At 41.2% G+C, this 15201-nt stretch overlaps 1 protein-coding gene across 2 annotated transcripts in view; it reads left to right on the forward strand.

Annotated features, from left to right (window-relative positions):
* The window catches only part of myo5aa (myosin VAa), a 62059-nt gene that overhangs the window by 36217 nt on the left and 10641 nt on the right, over positions 1 to 15201 (forward strand). For both annotated transcript variants that reach the window (XM_031281412.2, XM_035999317.1), the window contains exons 15-31: positions 1403 to 1405; positions 2414 to 2569; positions 3054 to 3151; positions 3339 to 3425; positions 3817 to 3925; positions 4205 to 4416; positions 4655 to 4811; positions 6829 to 7068; positions 7172 to 7420; positions 8259 to 8352; positions 9469 to 9605; positions 9760 to 9873; positions 10855 to 10989; positions 11498 to 11554; positions 11837 to 12064; positions 12701 to 12709; positions 15035 to 15135. In XM_031281412.2, the coding sequence (XP_031137272.1) occupies positions 1403 to 1405; positions 2414 to 2569; positions 3054 to 3151; positions 3339 to 3425; positions 3817 to 3925; positions 4205 to 4416; positions 4655 to 4811; positions 6829 to 7068; positions 7172 to 7420; positions 8259 to 8352; positions 9469 to 9605; positions 9760 to 9873; positions 10855 to 10989; positions 11498 to 11554; positions 11837 to 12064; positions 12701 to 12709; positions 15035 to 15135 (2186 nt within the window). The remainder of the gene's footprint in view (positions 1 to 1402; positions 1406 to 2413; positions 2570 to 3053; positions 3152 to 3338; positions 3426 to 3816; positions 3926 to 4204; positions 4417 to 4654; positions 4812 to 6828; positions 7069 to 7171; positions 7421 to 8258; positions 8353 to 9468; positions 9606 to 9759; positions 9874 to 10854; positions 10990 to 11497; positions 11555 to 11836; positions 12065 to 12700; positions 12710 to 15034; positions 15136 to 15201) is intronic.

Consider the following 15201-nt stretch of genomic DNA (forward strand, 5'->3'; position numbering starts at 1 on the left):
TTACGTCACTGCGTGCGTGCGTGCGTGCGTGCGTGCGTGCGTGTGTGTGTGTGTGTTCCATCTAGCTGATTGTTTGCTCATACCATGAGGAGCACATCTGTAAAATGTTCCTTCAACAGGATTTACATTTTTTTTTACAAGCCAAATCTGGTACTCAACCTTCCGCCACACGCCTTGTCGTAAATGACTGACATTTTATTCTTTAAACATTAAGCAGCTAACTGTTTTCATTTCATCACCATGTACAGTAACACATTAACATGCAAAATAAGGGATGTAGAATATGCTCTCTATGAGGCATGGAAGAAGTTCTGTTTTTGTGATTGCCCATAGATGAACAGAGAAAGGGTTCAGGATGATGCATTTTCTAACTGTTGATATCCCTTCAACTGTAAAGAGAGTTAAAGAAAATTCTGGTTGAGTACAACTCTGGGAAACTGGGCGACATCGCTACAACGAACTGGGGTAGGAAACATTCAGTAATCGATCATGCAGCTTGTAAACAAGCTTACAGTTTAGCCAAATTATCCAAACCTAAAGTTAGCACACCTGAAAACGTTGCTAATAATCATTCATTGCACAGTAAACGTTCTGTGTGCACAACAACGACAAGTACAGTGAGACAAAGTCAAACATTTTTACTTTCACCTTCATTTTCTCTTCCAAATAAGTTTGGCTGATTTGGGGGTTTGTTTAAAATCTGCACTCATCTCACCACTCGTGTGTCTTGCCGCAGTGGACTTATTTTTTTTTAGCAGTGTCACTTAAATCTCAGATCTTAGCAATTGGAAAAAAACTATTAAAAGACCCAGGTTGTCTAAAACAGGAACTTTCTTTCAAGCGTATGCAGTTAAATACTCCAGCATTGTTAGGGCTCCAAAGGTCTGCAATGCTCAAAGCTGCATCGGGACCTGCAAGACACACAGGAGTCTCGCATTCAATCCGGTGTCTGCTTGCAGGTCTAATCAATACAGTGCATTCGAGAAATGCCTGATGTAGAGCTTTCCCATGATGCATTGCATTCCAGGAATGTGATCAAAATTACAACAGATACAATTCCACCGTGTGGCCGTCTTGAAACCACAGACATGCTTTATACTTCATGCAGGCTCGGAGCTCAGGGGAAATGCATCCCAAAGTGTTCTGGAAAGAAATCATCTTTCCATCACGTTCCTTCCATCCAGTTCAGCCTCATCATTAGTCTGCCTGGGTTTATTTACTTTTCAGTTTGAATCGTAGATGTGTGTTATAGTTTTTGGTGGGGGTCAAAATGATATTGAACTTGAACTGTGGGTTTTCGTTCCTTTTTAATGTCATTGTTTCTTTTTGTCACTGTGTCTCCATGTGTTGTCCATGTATGTTTGGTTCTGTCCTCATCATGACAACCCTTCCCTGCCAACAGAAGGTAAACGGAGGCGTTCCTACAACGCTGGTCCGCCTGTAGCTCTTCCTTTATTTATTTTTTTCCTATTTTCTCTTTCTTGGTCTCTCTCTTTCACTCTGTCTCTGGCACTGAGTTTTCACTCTAAAGGAACTGAGGAGATTGAAGTTGTGTGTGCCTTTAGTTTGCTGCATGGGGAGCACTAAAAGCACTCTGGGAGGAGAAAGGGGGATTGAACGTAAAAACAGGATAAAGGAAGAAGGATATTTTCAGAATGATGCTGAGAGCGAGCGGCACATAAAGCCTTTGTGGCCTTGGCTGTCCTGCTTAATGACGCTGGCGAGAGAAGCAGCATGGCAACGCTCTGAGCACAGCAGGAGGACCTGAAGCTGCACATAACCAACATCATCCTCATATAACCTCAGTGTTATATGGAACATGACTGATGTCTGTGTGCATCATACATGATACTATTTATCTCATAACACCATGGCAAGATAATGCCATGCATCATATATGGCCGCTGCATATTGTCATATATGACAAAACATAACATTTCATTATTTTCATTGGCTTTAAGAAACATTGTAATAACTATCTGACTATGAATTAATTTAACAAACTAATCAACAAATCAAGCAACATTTACTTACTCATCTATTCAAACTATCCAGTGATGTTTGTGTGAAAATGTTGAGATGAATTAACTTTCATGTCATACTGTCACTTCATTAGATTACTAGATTAAATCAGTTGATTACTTCATACATTTTAAAGATTAAGTCATCAACACAATGGTTTTCAACACTCAACTCAAATTATAAATGCTAAAATGAAAGCTGTCATGCTTGGTAAGTCTGTATGCAATAGGTAAGAGAATCCATAGGCATGTCATGTACTGTAAGTAGAGACTGCTAGTCTGAAGATTAATTTAACAGTATGTCCAGAGAAAAATGCTTTGTGGTTAACTTATTTTTCAGTAAATCAATATTGCCTGCATGTTTGTGACTGTAAGTGGGCTGTTGTTCCCAGTTTGACCTGCTGGTGGAGCTGTTCCAGGACGAGGAGAAAGCCACCAGTCCCACTGGTCAGGTCCCTGGCACCGGAGGCCGGACGCGCCTCAGCATCAAACCCGACAAGGGCCGTGACAAGAGCAGCAAGGAGCACAAGAAAACTGTCGGCTGCCAGGTTAATATCTCTTTCCAGTGTTTATTTCTGATGTTGCCTGCATACTCAGTGTTGGTGTTTACACAGGCGCTCAGTTGAATTTTTCATTTCACAAAATGAGATTAGATCCAGTGCATTTTGGTAGATATTTGTTAGATATATCACAAAATATTGTGCGTCTTGTTTACCCACATTCCTTTTTTGTCCAAATTCATTGTCAGTGGTTTTTATTACTGCCAGCTGTGAATTGCAACTTCATAAAAAACAGGAAAGAAAGACAACTTAATTTTTTAGTAGGTTTTGAGGGATCATTTATTTCTTTTATCCATTCTCTAGATTGAAGTACATTATCTCTGTTTAATTGTTTTTTTCGTATGGATTATAATGGTACAAACAACAGCAGCATGTGATCATAAAGATCCATTTTACAGATGCACTCAGCCTAGTTTGAAACTACAAAAGAAGTTATGGTGGTGGTGATGATGATGATGGTCTTTTCTTGTAGTTTCGCAACTCCCTACAAATGCTGATGGATACCTTAAACGCAACCACTCCCCACTATGTCCGCTGCATCAAACCAAATGATTACAAGTTGGCCTTCTCGTGAGTCTTCCTCTTCTCTGTTTATGAAAAACTCTTAGGCATGTTTTCAAGTAAATTGTTGTATGATATGATTGTTTTTTATTTATTTTTTCTGTTCTCCAGAGGTATTCATATTCTCTAAGCCACCATCTTAGCTCAGGTGTAAGTCATTGTAGTCATGTTGACTGTGGTTATTTGTTGTTGGCAGCTTTGATCCTAAACGTGCAGTGCAGCAGCTCAGAGCCTGTGGTGTCCTGGAAACAATCCGCATCTCCGCTGCAGGTTTCCCATCCAGGTACTGAAGCATCCCAGCAACACTGCTACTGTTTCCCACAGACTCTTCTGTGTTTGATATGTGTTGTATCCTTAAAGATTTTCTGAAGTTTCTAAGCAGAAGGCAGATGTAAATTGACCGTGCAGTTAAAAATCTGCTGTACATACGTTGTGCTGTACATCCTTAAAGTTATGCAGCCAGCAAGCTTGGTGACGGATTGATTTGATCAGTGTCTCTATCTATCATAACTCAATTTGCACAAGTGATTAGCCTTCTCCCTGTCGAGTTTTGTCTGGCTTCCTGGCTTTACTTACTAGTGTCCTTATTGCATTTTAGATATATACTAACCCTGAAAACCTTACAATTTGAGCAGAACCTAAAAGAAAAAAATGTGTTTGCATGTGTGTCTCAGATGGACGTATCAGGAGTTCTTCAGCCGTTACAGAGTGCTGATGAAGCAGAAGGATGTGTTATCTGACAAGAAGTTGACCTGCAGAAACGTTTTGGAGAAACTGGTGCAGGTCAGACTATCTGAGTTTTTACCTTTCCTTTTTTTCCTAAAAAGGAAAAAAATAGGGTTATAATATGATTTCCATTGCTTATGGCATATCAATATTGAATTCTCTTTTTATTATGTTATCTGTTTTTTGTTTAGTTTTGCATTACGGAGTCTTTTGTTTTGCCTCTTTCTGTGCAAAAACAAAAAAACCGTAGCGAATGTTCCACACACAGTACACATGTCTCTTTTTGTCCATCTAATCATGTCTTAATTCCTGATCTCTGCTCCTGTCTTCCTTCAGGACCAGGATAAATACCAGTTTGGTAAGACCAAGATCTTCTTCAGGGCTGGCCAGGTCGCCTACCTGGAGAAGTTGAGGGCGGACAAGTTGCGTGTTGCCTGCATTCGCATCCAGAAAACCATCCGTTGCTGGCTGGCGCGCAAGAGGTATCTGCGCAAGCGCAGCGCTGCCATTACCATCCAGAGGTTCACCAGAGGATACCAGGCTCGCTGGTGAGTCAGTTTAACATGATATGCACCTCCCTTCAGCCATTAAAACAGATCATTTACACACAAAGACATTTGACTCCTTTTGACCGATTGTGTGTTTGTTTTATAAGATAATACTGGGTGAAATGGTTTATTTTGAGTATTATTGCAGTTAAATGTCAGGCTGAAATACCTAAGGTCTAAAGTTATATTAAAATTTTAAATGCGTGTTAGTTGAGACTTTCTATCTATCTATCCTCAGCCTGGCCAAGTTCATGCGTCGCACGCAAGCGGCCACCATCATCCAGAAATACCAGAGGATGTACATGGAGAGGAAACGCTACAGGCAGAAGCAGGCTGCTGCTCTGGTCATGCAGACGATCCTCAGAGCTTACATGGCCCGGCAGAAGTACCAGGAGGTAAGACACACATCACACAAAATGCTTCAAAATATATTCATCCTAACGAGTCTGTCTATTATTAAGTCCTGAGATCCAGTTTTCTTAAAACAAGACAGGGTGTCCTTGGAGTCTTAAAAAGTATTAAAAGTTGATGAATCAATTTAGTCAAAATTAAGGCCTTTAAAAAGTATTAAAAAGTCATAAACACCTTTTTCCGAGGTATTACATTTTGTAGCTTGCTTCAAAATGTATATTTGTCCAAAGAGGTTGAATGCTTAAGTTTGCGTGGTCACTTAGTGGGATTCTGTGTAGTTTATTTATGGAAACCTGCTTGACTTGATCTCATCTGAAAAGGATAACGCACTCACTGACCCACTGACTGCTGCTGCTTTATACAGTACTGTAGGTCCCTTTATACATGGGTGCTACCTAGCTAATAGGGAAATGAAGGTGTTGCGGCTGTAAGCAGTCCAAGAAAATGCTGCCGCGAGGGACTAAACACTGAGCGATGAAAAACACACTGTGGCGCTGAAGATCCAGTTCAATCATTTATTCCTCCACACGTAATAAACAACTAGTACTGCAGTTACCAAATGTAGTTATTTTGTGACGCGAATAAGTGCGTGAGTGCGGTCAACAGAAAGTGTTCGCTCCCAGGCTCACCCCCTCTCTGTTAAAGCCCCAAAACCAGGTGAACAGGTGAAGCAAACAAATATACTGCTATCACTTCCGCCCAAACCCCGGTGGACACGCCCACCACCTACAATATCAGTGCATAATATAATAATCAATGAATAATATAAATTAGACCATAAACAAACATACAGGAGAAACATGTGGCTCCTACAGTAGGTTTTCCAACATGGTTGGAGGACAAGGAGTTTGAACCATGGCTGAGACCTGTTTCTGGAACGGGTGTAACGTTACTGCTCTGTGTGTCAGAAGGCGATAAGTGTAGCCTTAGGCCTCCTGCACACTGCCTGTGTGGCGTAAGCGTGTCAGCTGCGTGGCGTGGCCATTTTTATTTCAGCTCCCATGTTAACAGATTAGAGCTTGCACACTGCCTGCATGACACGTGCACACTAGAAATAGGGCCGATGCCTATTTTTCACGCAACATGCAAGCGTGTTGGAAGCGTTTCCAGGCAAAGTAGAATACGAAAAGATGTTTATATGTCATTTTGACACAAATACATTTAATAAATGACATTTTGATGTTTGAAAGTCTCTAGGTTTTGACATAAATGCAGATATAAATGTAATTTAAAAAAGAAATGATAATTATTATCGATTTTCAAATATTGCACCTGTCAATACAGAACGAAATATTCTGTAGCCTATTTTGCCGTGAATTCTGCTGACATTGTCTTTGCTGTAATCAAATCAGTATATATTTATGTTTAACAGCATACTACTGCTTGAGTGTATTTTATCAATGGGAAACATACATGTGTACAGACAAGGCTAGCAGCAGCAGCGCCGCGTCGGACACGTTTCTGTTGTGCAAAGACATAGATAATGCCACACAGCCGCCACGCAACTGACACACAACAGAAACGCCACGCTCACGCCACGCAGCCAGTGTGCAGGAGGCCTTAATGTGAATCAACGCTGTTGGGTGTCGCAAATGCACCTCGCCGGAGCACAGGCAATGTTGCCAGCTCATATGTTGTACTGTTTTGGCTCGACAGGTGGAATTTCATATATATACTAACACTCACCTGGTCTGACATAGAGGGGAGTCAATTCTTGAATTGGCGATGAGGTCTTAAAATGTATGGAAAGGGTCTTTAAAAAGGTCTTAAAATGTATTAAATTTAACTTCAGGGTTCCTGCATATACCCTGCAAAAAGAAATCCATAAACATCTCTGATACTTATGGTGCAGTTACTGCCCTATTCTGTCTTACTTATACAAACATCCTGTAACAAGAGAAACAAGGAATATTAGGCTTATAGTAAAATCTGAAAAATTGTGTTTGTATATTCACATGCTCTTATTTCTCTCTGCTTCCCCTTTTCTGTGTCTGTCTGTAGTTACTGCGGGAGCACAATGCGGTGATCATTCAGAAGCGCGTTCGCGGCTGGTTGGCTCGTCGCTGGTACAAGCGCTGCCTCGTCTCCCTCGTCTACCTGCAGTGCTGCTTCCGCAGGATGAAGGCAAGACGCGAGTTAAAGAAACTGAAGATTGAGGCTCGCTCAGTGGAGCACTTCAAGAAGCTCAACAAAGGCATGGAGAACAAGATCATGCAGCTGCAGAGGAGAATCGACGAGCAGGTGAGTTTCCCTTTTTTCCTTTTTTTGTGTCCTCATGCATTGATTCATGTTTGTCATTTGGGTGTTTGATTTCCCTGTTTTATGATCTGTCGCATGCCTCCAGAGCAAGGACAACCGGTCAATCAACGAGAAGCTAGTCAGTCTGGAGACTTCCTCCACAGCAGAGAGGGAGCGGATGCGGGGCGAGCTGAACCGGCTGCGCGGGGTGGAGGAGGACGCCAAGAACAAAGGCAACCAGGTGACCTCGCTGCTGGAGCAGCTGGAGAAGCTAAAGAAGGAGCTAAGTTCCACACAGAAGGAGAAGAAGACCATCGAGGACTGGGCACAAACCTACAGGGACGAAATGGAGAAAGTAAGACGGGATCCACACCCGTATCTGTCAGTTTACCTGTAGTTGTCCTGATCCTCCGTCTCCCCGTGCACAGTGTATATACAGTAGAGTTACATATCTTCTGTAGAACAGTAGATGAGTTTCCCTATTCTTGGTTGTAGTTCGCAGATGTTTCCTTGGATGTTGATGGCATATTTGAACCTTTTTGAGAGAATAATATGGAGGTTTTGAATTTCAACGAAGATTCACTTTTTGCTTATTTACTCTAGTTAAAACCTCCTCTGTCTTCTCTCCTCTACTTAGTTTTCAACTTTTAGTGAGACTGTCCTATTATTAGTTTAAAACTAAGTTTAATAGAAATTGCTCCCAATTAGAACAATCTCCTATAGTTTCCTGGAAATATATACAGTATATTTCACAAAATACTTTTGGCAACAGAGGAAAACAGTTTTTCCCCAATTTAGGAGCCAAAGCGAACCAGGTGGAAATGGGTGCATGGTGGGCTGAGAGGGCAGTGTTGCCCAGGGGCAGGTGAGCACAGGCGATAGAGTAGTGTGCTAGTGAGGTAGCCACTGAACTGTGTGTAAGTGTGTACTCTTGTGTTTTTTCTTTATTTTTTCAGTGTTTTTGCCTTCAAATAACCCAGGTTTTTCTAAATGAGAAGCACTTCTTTTGAGAGTTATGAGTTACAGTAATGTGTTAGATGAAAGATGTGCAAAATAAACAGATCAGTCACATTTAGATTTAGTTCTGTAGCATGGACTTCATTTCACGATGACAGTCACTGCTGCTTTACACAACGTGATTTAAGGATCGTGTGTGTGTGTGTGTGTGTGTGTGTGTGTGTGTGTGTGTTTAGATGGTCTCGGAGCTGAAGGATCAGAATTGCTCGCTAAAGAAAGAGAAGGACGACTTGAACAGGTTGATTCAGGAACAGAGTCAGCAGATGACAGGTATGCAAACATCACCACATAAAGCCATGCAGAAACATGTACAGTTGATATCTTCTAAACCATACAGCATGTTTCCTTTTTTTTTTGCCTTTGCGCTGGCGATAGCCGTGGCCGGAGGCAAAATGGTTTCAGGTTGTCCGTTCGTCCCATTCTCGTGATTGCGATATCTCAGGAAATCCCAGAGGGAAATACTTCAAATGTGGCAAAAACTCAACTGAACTGATTAGATTTGGGTGGTCAAAGGTTTCTGTGACCTCACAGAATGCTAATCATGACAAAATTTCACACAAATGACTTGTAGGATAAAATGATGAAGTGATGACATTTAATAACCAAAATCTCAAAAGTCAACTTCACTGTGACATTATTTTGTTCTGCAAAAAACGAAAATGCTTTTCTGACCATTATTAAACGCCATAACTTGTGAACAGAGGGGGAGAGTGGGATCATATTTCACATTTGGTCAGATACTGAATTGGTGACACTAATCTTGGGTGTCCACTGGTCTGAGCTTTACAATCAGTATAGATCTTCTGTGCTGTTGTGTTGAAGATGTGTGTAAAGCATCCATGTTTCACCAAAAAATAAACTTTCACCCCAAAATTACCTTTAGTGCTATTTATCAATCTAGATTGTTTTGGTGTGAGTTGCCCAGTGTTGGAGGTATCGGCCGTAGAGATGTCTGCCGTCTCTAAATTATAATATATAATAATAGCAGGCCATGCTGGATAATATGTCATGTGGTCATATGTGCCCATCTGCTGTTGCTTGATGGGCTTCAGTTTGCCGTATTATGCTTTCAGCATATTTTGTAAACATGCTGTATCTTTGAGGTTATTCTGGAGCATATTCTAGACAGGATTTGTCATCGTTTTGCATTAAGCAAGCATATTTGTCTGCTCCCATGTTGATAAGAGCATTACAAACTTGAAAATATCCTTTTAAAGTACATTTAGAACACATACAATTTTTTAGAATAATTGGCGATTAATTACGACTCAACTATGGACTACAAACAACAATTAACAATTAAATATTTAAATCGATTGACATATATATATATATATATATTCTATTTTTTTTTAACTGCTTCTTCTTTATGTTTTGTCCCGTCAGAGAAAATGGCCCGTGCTATAGTAGAGAAGACTCAGCAGCTGGAGACGGATCTGAACGAGGAGCGATCTCGCTACCAGAATCTCCTGACAGAACACCTCCGCCTCGAGGAGAAATACGACGACCTGAAGGAGGCGATGGTGAGGAACACATGCACATACCCAGTCAAAACTTATGAGAGGTTTACCTTATTTATGAACATAATTAGACATCATTTTAGTGATGCTCAACTTCAAACTCGAGTCTGTCGTTTTAAAAAAAAATTAAAAGGCTTGTTATCTCTCTCATCTGTAGAACGTGTCCAAGCCTGGCCACAGGAGAACAGATTCCACCCACAGCAGCAACGAATCCGAGTATACCTACAACTCAGAGTACGCCGAATTGGAAGAAGGTTCCCGTGCTGCCGAAGTAAGACTGTTTGCATTAAGTACGGTCACATTAAATAAGAAGAGAAATCCAGAGGCATGGTGCCGTGGCAATTTTGTAATCCCACTCTGACAACGAGACAAAAATCTCTTACAGTTTTGTCACACTTTAAATGCTCAGAGCATGGTACACAAGGCAAAGATTAGTTTGTGATATGCACACAAATTGGAAGCTGCTTTTTCTCTTTATACCTTAAGTTGGTCCTCCCACTCTGGTCAGGGTTGTTTCTTTCAGTTAGTGTTTTGCATGCCTTTGTTTGGGGGTGACAGTAGCTCAGTCAGTAGGGAGTTGGGTTGGGAACTGGAGGGTTACTGGTCAAGTCCCCATATGGACCAAAGTATGGTGGTGGACTGGTAGCTGGAGAGGTGCCAGTTCACCTCCTGGGCACTGCCAAGGTGCTCTTGAGCAAGGCACCAAACCCCCAACTGCTCGGGGCGCCTTTCCATGGGCAGCCCCCTCACTCTGACATCTCTCCATTAGTGCATGAATAGGTACTGAGCATGTGTGTGTAATTCAGGCCTGTATGTAATAACAACAGAGTGAAAGGGGAAATGACAATGTTTTCACTCTGTTTCACACCTAAAGTGCATGTATAGGTACTGTATGTATAAAGACAAAGGGCTCACCAGCCAGAGGTGAAAATCTTTTGATGACATCCAGGTCACGCCTCAGCATATGCAATAAGGTCAAGATTAATTTATTCAAAGGTTGCATTGTAAAGGAATCAGCATATTCAAATACAAAAGAAGTGTATCCTGATTTCATGCGTCTGGTCAAATGTGATTTAATGCAAAGGTTACATTGTAAGGGACAGACAGCATGAACAAAGACAACTCCCCTCACACATGGTTTCTACTGTCACAAAATAGTCGCTGACGTTAAAGTGGCCTTTCATTTAACCATTGCCATTTGAATACTTTTCATGGGGCATATGCTCTGTCCTAACATGTCTTTGTTGTGCAGGATGTGACACGAGGAATGGACACGTCGCTGACCCTGAAGCTGCAGAAACGTCTCACCGAACTGGAGCAAGAAAAGCAGTCGCTGCGCAACGAACTGGAAAACCGAGAGGATCAGTTCCAGCGGGCTAGAGCCAGGGTACTGACACCCACACTGGGCTCTGAAAAATATCACTTTATTAACAAATTATATAACATTTAAAGGCATAAGCCTCATTCTAGTGTGTTAACCCATGGTAAAGGATTGTAAACATACAGTAATACTTGCATAGTACCTAATGAAAAGTTTTCTAACACAGTAATATATAATATATAATATAATAATATATAATATACATACGTAAAATGTAACAGCCCAGTATAAGTACAAACGATTACCTATTTACACTTTTCATGACTCTTTTAATATAATAAGAGGCTTTTCATCATTATGTACGTACGTTATGTATGTGCATCATATAATTGTGTCATTAGTTGATACATAGGTTATTACACAGAAAAAAAGAGATTAAACAACAACAAACATATTTTTCTTATCAGGCCATGTTCTTATTCGGCCCTGTGTCAAACTGAACTGCATCATGTATTACAGACTTTGTCACTGTCCCAAACACCTCTTCATCAACACTTTTTGCTCCATGTTTCAGGATGACGTAGAGTTTAAAAAGGCTCGCGGGGCAGAGCTGGAGTACGAGTCCCTTAAGGTAATCTGTCAGAGGAGTATGAAGTAAAAATGTAAAACTACACTATATATTCAAATGTGTTTATTAGGATAAACCCCTTGAGATGTATCATCTTGTTTTTGAGGGGTTCCCACACTAGCACATGTTCACTCACTGTTTCCAGAGAATGACTTGATCCAAAGTCAGACAATGTCTTTTATAACGGTAATTACTGCCATAGCTTCAGAAAGCCTCATTGACCACTTGTTATTATAACGATGACCCCCCCCCCCCTCCCGGACACTGAATCTTTTCACTTCTCAGCGTCAGGAGCTGGAGTCGGAGAACAAGAAACTGAAACATGACCTGGCGGAGATTAGGCGAAGCCTGCTGGGTAATGCAGCTACAGGTGCCGGGGCCCCGGGCTCCCCAGCTTACAAGGTGGTCTTGGAGCAGCTCAACGCCTCCTGTGAGGAGCTGGAGGTCCGTAAGGAGGAGGTGCTGATCCTGCGCTCCCAGCTGGTCAGCCAGAAGGAAGCCATGCACCACAAGGTAGAGGAAGATTTTACTCGCTCTGTTTTCTCAGTGTTCAAAGAGGGAAAGTACATCCATCACCACTGCTCAACTGGAAAATATCCAAGGATCCTGGAAATCCTAGTATTTAGCCAATAATCATCCACATGTAATTAAACATTTAGGCTCTACGTGGTGCTGTTGTTCTCTCACAAAATGAAGCTAGATTTCGGTGGATAGTACCCTGCTTGCTTGCATCCACCTTACACCTGTGTTATGTTTTCACCCATGTCTGCCTCTCTGTTTGTCTATTTATTAGCACAATATCCCCAGACAAGACAAAGGGATCAGTCCAAATCTCTCATGGCCTAAAGATCACTTTTATTGCATTTTGCCAGTGATCCTTATCTGAGATTATTAGTTTTTAATATCTCATAAATACGTTATCATAAATAACTTAATAACAGTTTTAAAAAGCTGTTTCATTTGCGTCTTAATGGCAAAACATGACTTGAACATTACTTGATTGACATTTGAACTCTAGTTAGTTTGGGGTCAAAATTATTATTAAATCACATTTTTTTCACACTGTATGTAGCTTTCTTTCACTGCACCGTCAGTGTGTCTTAACTCTCCTGTCTCCACCTTCTCTCCTCCATCCATGCTTTCCCACAGGATGAGAAGGTACAGTTAAAAAACAGCATCACGCATGAGTATTTGACACTTTTTGTCACGGTGTTTGCATGTAAAACCTCCTAACGTAAGAAATCTGATCCAGCAATCAATTTTATATGTCATCATAGCGGAAGTCCACTCTGTTTGCTCTGCAGCCGTGTGAAAACAAGTGCAGCTCGTACAACCACTGCTAGAAAAATGTTCAAGTAATTTAAAATATACCCTCAGATACTTAAACAATTCTATTTCTAGTGATTGTTCAATGGTGGACGTTTATGTTTTTCACTAGTAGCTGTCCAAATATAGCTGCTAGTGGGTTCCAGCACAATTATAGAGTTGCATAGAGAGTTTAGTGAAAAAAAAGGTTTCGTAACATCACCTAGTTAGTGTCAGTACCTAAACAAATGAAAGACAAAATGCTTGGCTTTCTTCAATTCTGTAAAAGTGGCATATTGCAATTTCTAACAGGCTTTACTTTAACTTGCTCCTCTCCGTCACCACCAATATTCCTTTTTCCACTTCCACATGCTGAATGAAACAACATGAAACTAAAGTAAAGATAGCAGGTTGAGGGATGTGGTTACAACAAAGACTGAATGTTTCGAAAATTAAATTAATGATATGTTACGCCGTGAGAGCATCCGAGGGTGGAATTACCTAGTCTGGCTATCACCAGACCAAGCTCAATCTTTTAAGAGTCTGCTCTGTATTTTCTACTGCACAAGAGGCGTGATCAACGGGCATAGTTTAAATGACTCTGTACGCAATTGAATAGTCCTTCAACCAATCAGACCAACGATCCGGGTGACGTACTTTGCAGAGTGAGGCATGGCGAAAGCCGGTCGGTGGTTAAAAAATAAATAAATAAATAAAATAAAAAGCCGGTCGGTAGTAAGGCAAACACATCCTTCTTTTGTAGGAATTGTTCCAGGGCAAGTTTCTGTTCCGTTTTCAGAGAAAACTTGCCTTTGAAATCTTTTGTAACAGAAGCAGGATGGATAAACGTACAGGTTTCCAGCCTGATCTGCAGGGCAAAATGAAATCGCCGGCAGATCAGGCTGGGTTTACCCAGTCTAGGAATTACCCTCTGAAGTATGACAACTTGCACTGGAACCACAAAAGGGACCATATTATGGTCAAATGTGGAAGACAAACTTATTAAGCACCGCTATGACATAAAATCACAGAGGAAACACAAGATCAGCATTCTTACTTTAAGAGGCTTTTCACACTCACACTCTGTCCTCTCCAGGCTGGAGTTTGATTATCTCATCTGTCTCGTCCGTTGTCTCGCTGAATGCATTTATGGACTGTTTAATTCACTGAAAGTAACTGAGAGTTCGGCTCAGTGGCCATTTTGCATATGTCCTTGTGAACACTGTCTGTAATACATTCACAACCCAAGGATGGATGTTACTACAAACAACCGTCTGCAAGTTGAATTTGAAAATGCAGCCTGTAGATTTCTGTTAACACAACACTTAGTGTGCTTTTTGTTTTCAAAATTTAGATACAATTGACGGCACTCCGTTCCTGAAATGCACATTCAGAACACAACATTTAAATATAGAACATAATATTCAAGTTCATTTGAATATTTGATTAATAATGCAACGATTAAGCACTGCTTGAAAATGTAGAGACATAGACAAGGGGGCTTACGTCACAGTGCTGGGCAGTGGTGGCTTGTGTCTGTACTAAAAGTAAACGTAGGTGGCGTTGAATTATTCATGTTGCTGTTGACTCACTAAAGAAATAAAGTCTGCTGCATTATACTGCAGCTACACAGATTTACAGATACTGTATATAATGGTTCCTAGTGTCACTCTTTCATTCAGAATTGAGCCTTGTCTTCATATCAAACTGTCACACAGCAGTCACAACCCTGCTCAAACATTTTGTTCACCTTAATCCCCTGCTGCTTATTATCTGATGCTCAGCACCTCCTCTCTATTGAAAGCTAGAAAAAGATGCCACCGCTGTGAAGTGACGTTCCCTGTAGATATAGGACTGTTGCTGAGGCGTCACTCGATGGCTTGTCACTGTTTCAGCTCAAGGCTCCAACTGGCTGATGATTGTCAGAGTAAAAGGACAGTCATAGCCAGCAGCTAAAATGATGCTGGCAGGGAGTCAACAACACGCATGCTGACTGCCCACAGCAGTGTGAACTCACATTTCACAGAGCCATTGACTCACTTGTTTTCATTCATACACCTAAACTATGTATGCATCTGGTTCATGATGCAGCTCTGCAAGCAGTTGTAGCAGCCAGGTCACTCTTTTGAATGGGGTGTTACTCTTTCTCATTTGTCCCTCTTGTTCACCTTTCTCTAGGAGACCATGACCGAGCCTTCCGCCTATGTTGAGGATGTGTCCAAACTGAAGGACGCTGGTGAACTCAAGCAAGCTTACATAGGCCTCAAAGACACCAACAGGTACTTTGTTACAGCCACTTCTCCTCCCAATCTCCAGCTCTTCACATTCATTAGTGTTGAATTCAC

Source organism: Sander lucioperca, chromosome 3 (assembly GCF_008315115.2).
Source record: "Sander lucioperca isolate FBNREF2018 chromosome 3, SLUC_FBN_1.2, whole genome shotgun sequence".
NCBI lineage: Eukaryota > Metazoa > Chordata > Actinopteri > Perciformes > Percidae > Sander > Sander lucioperca.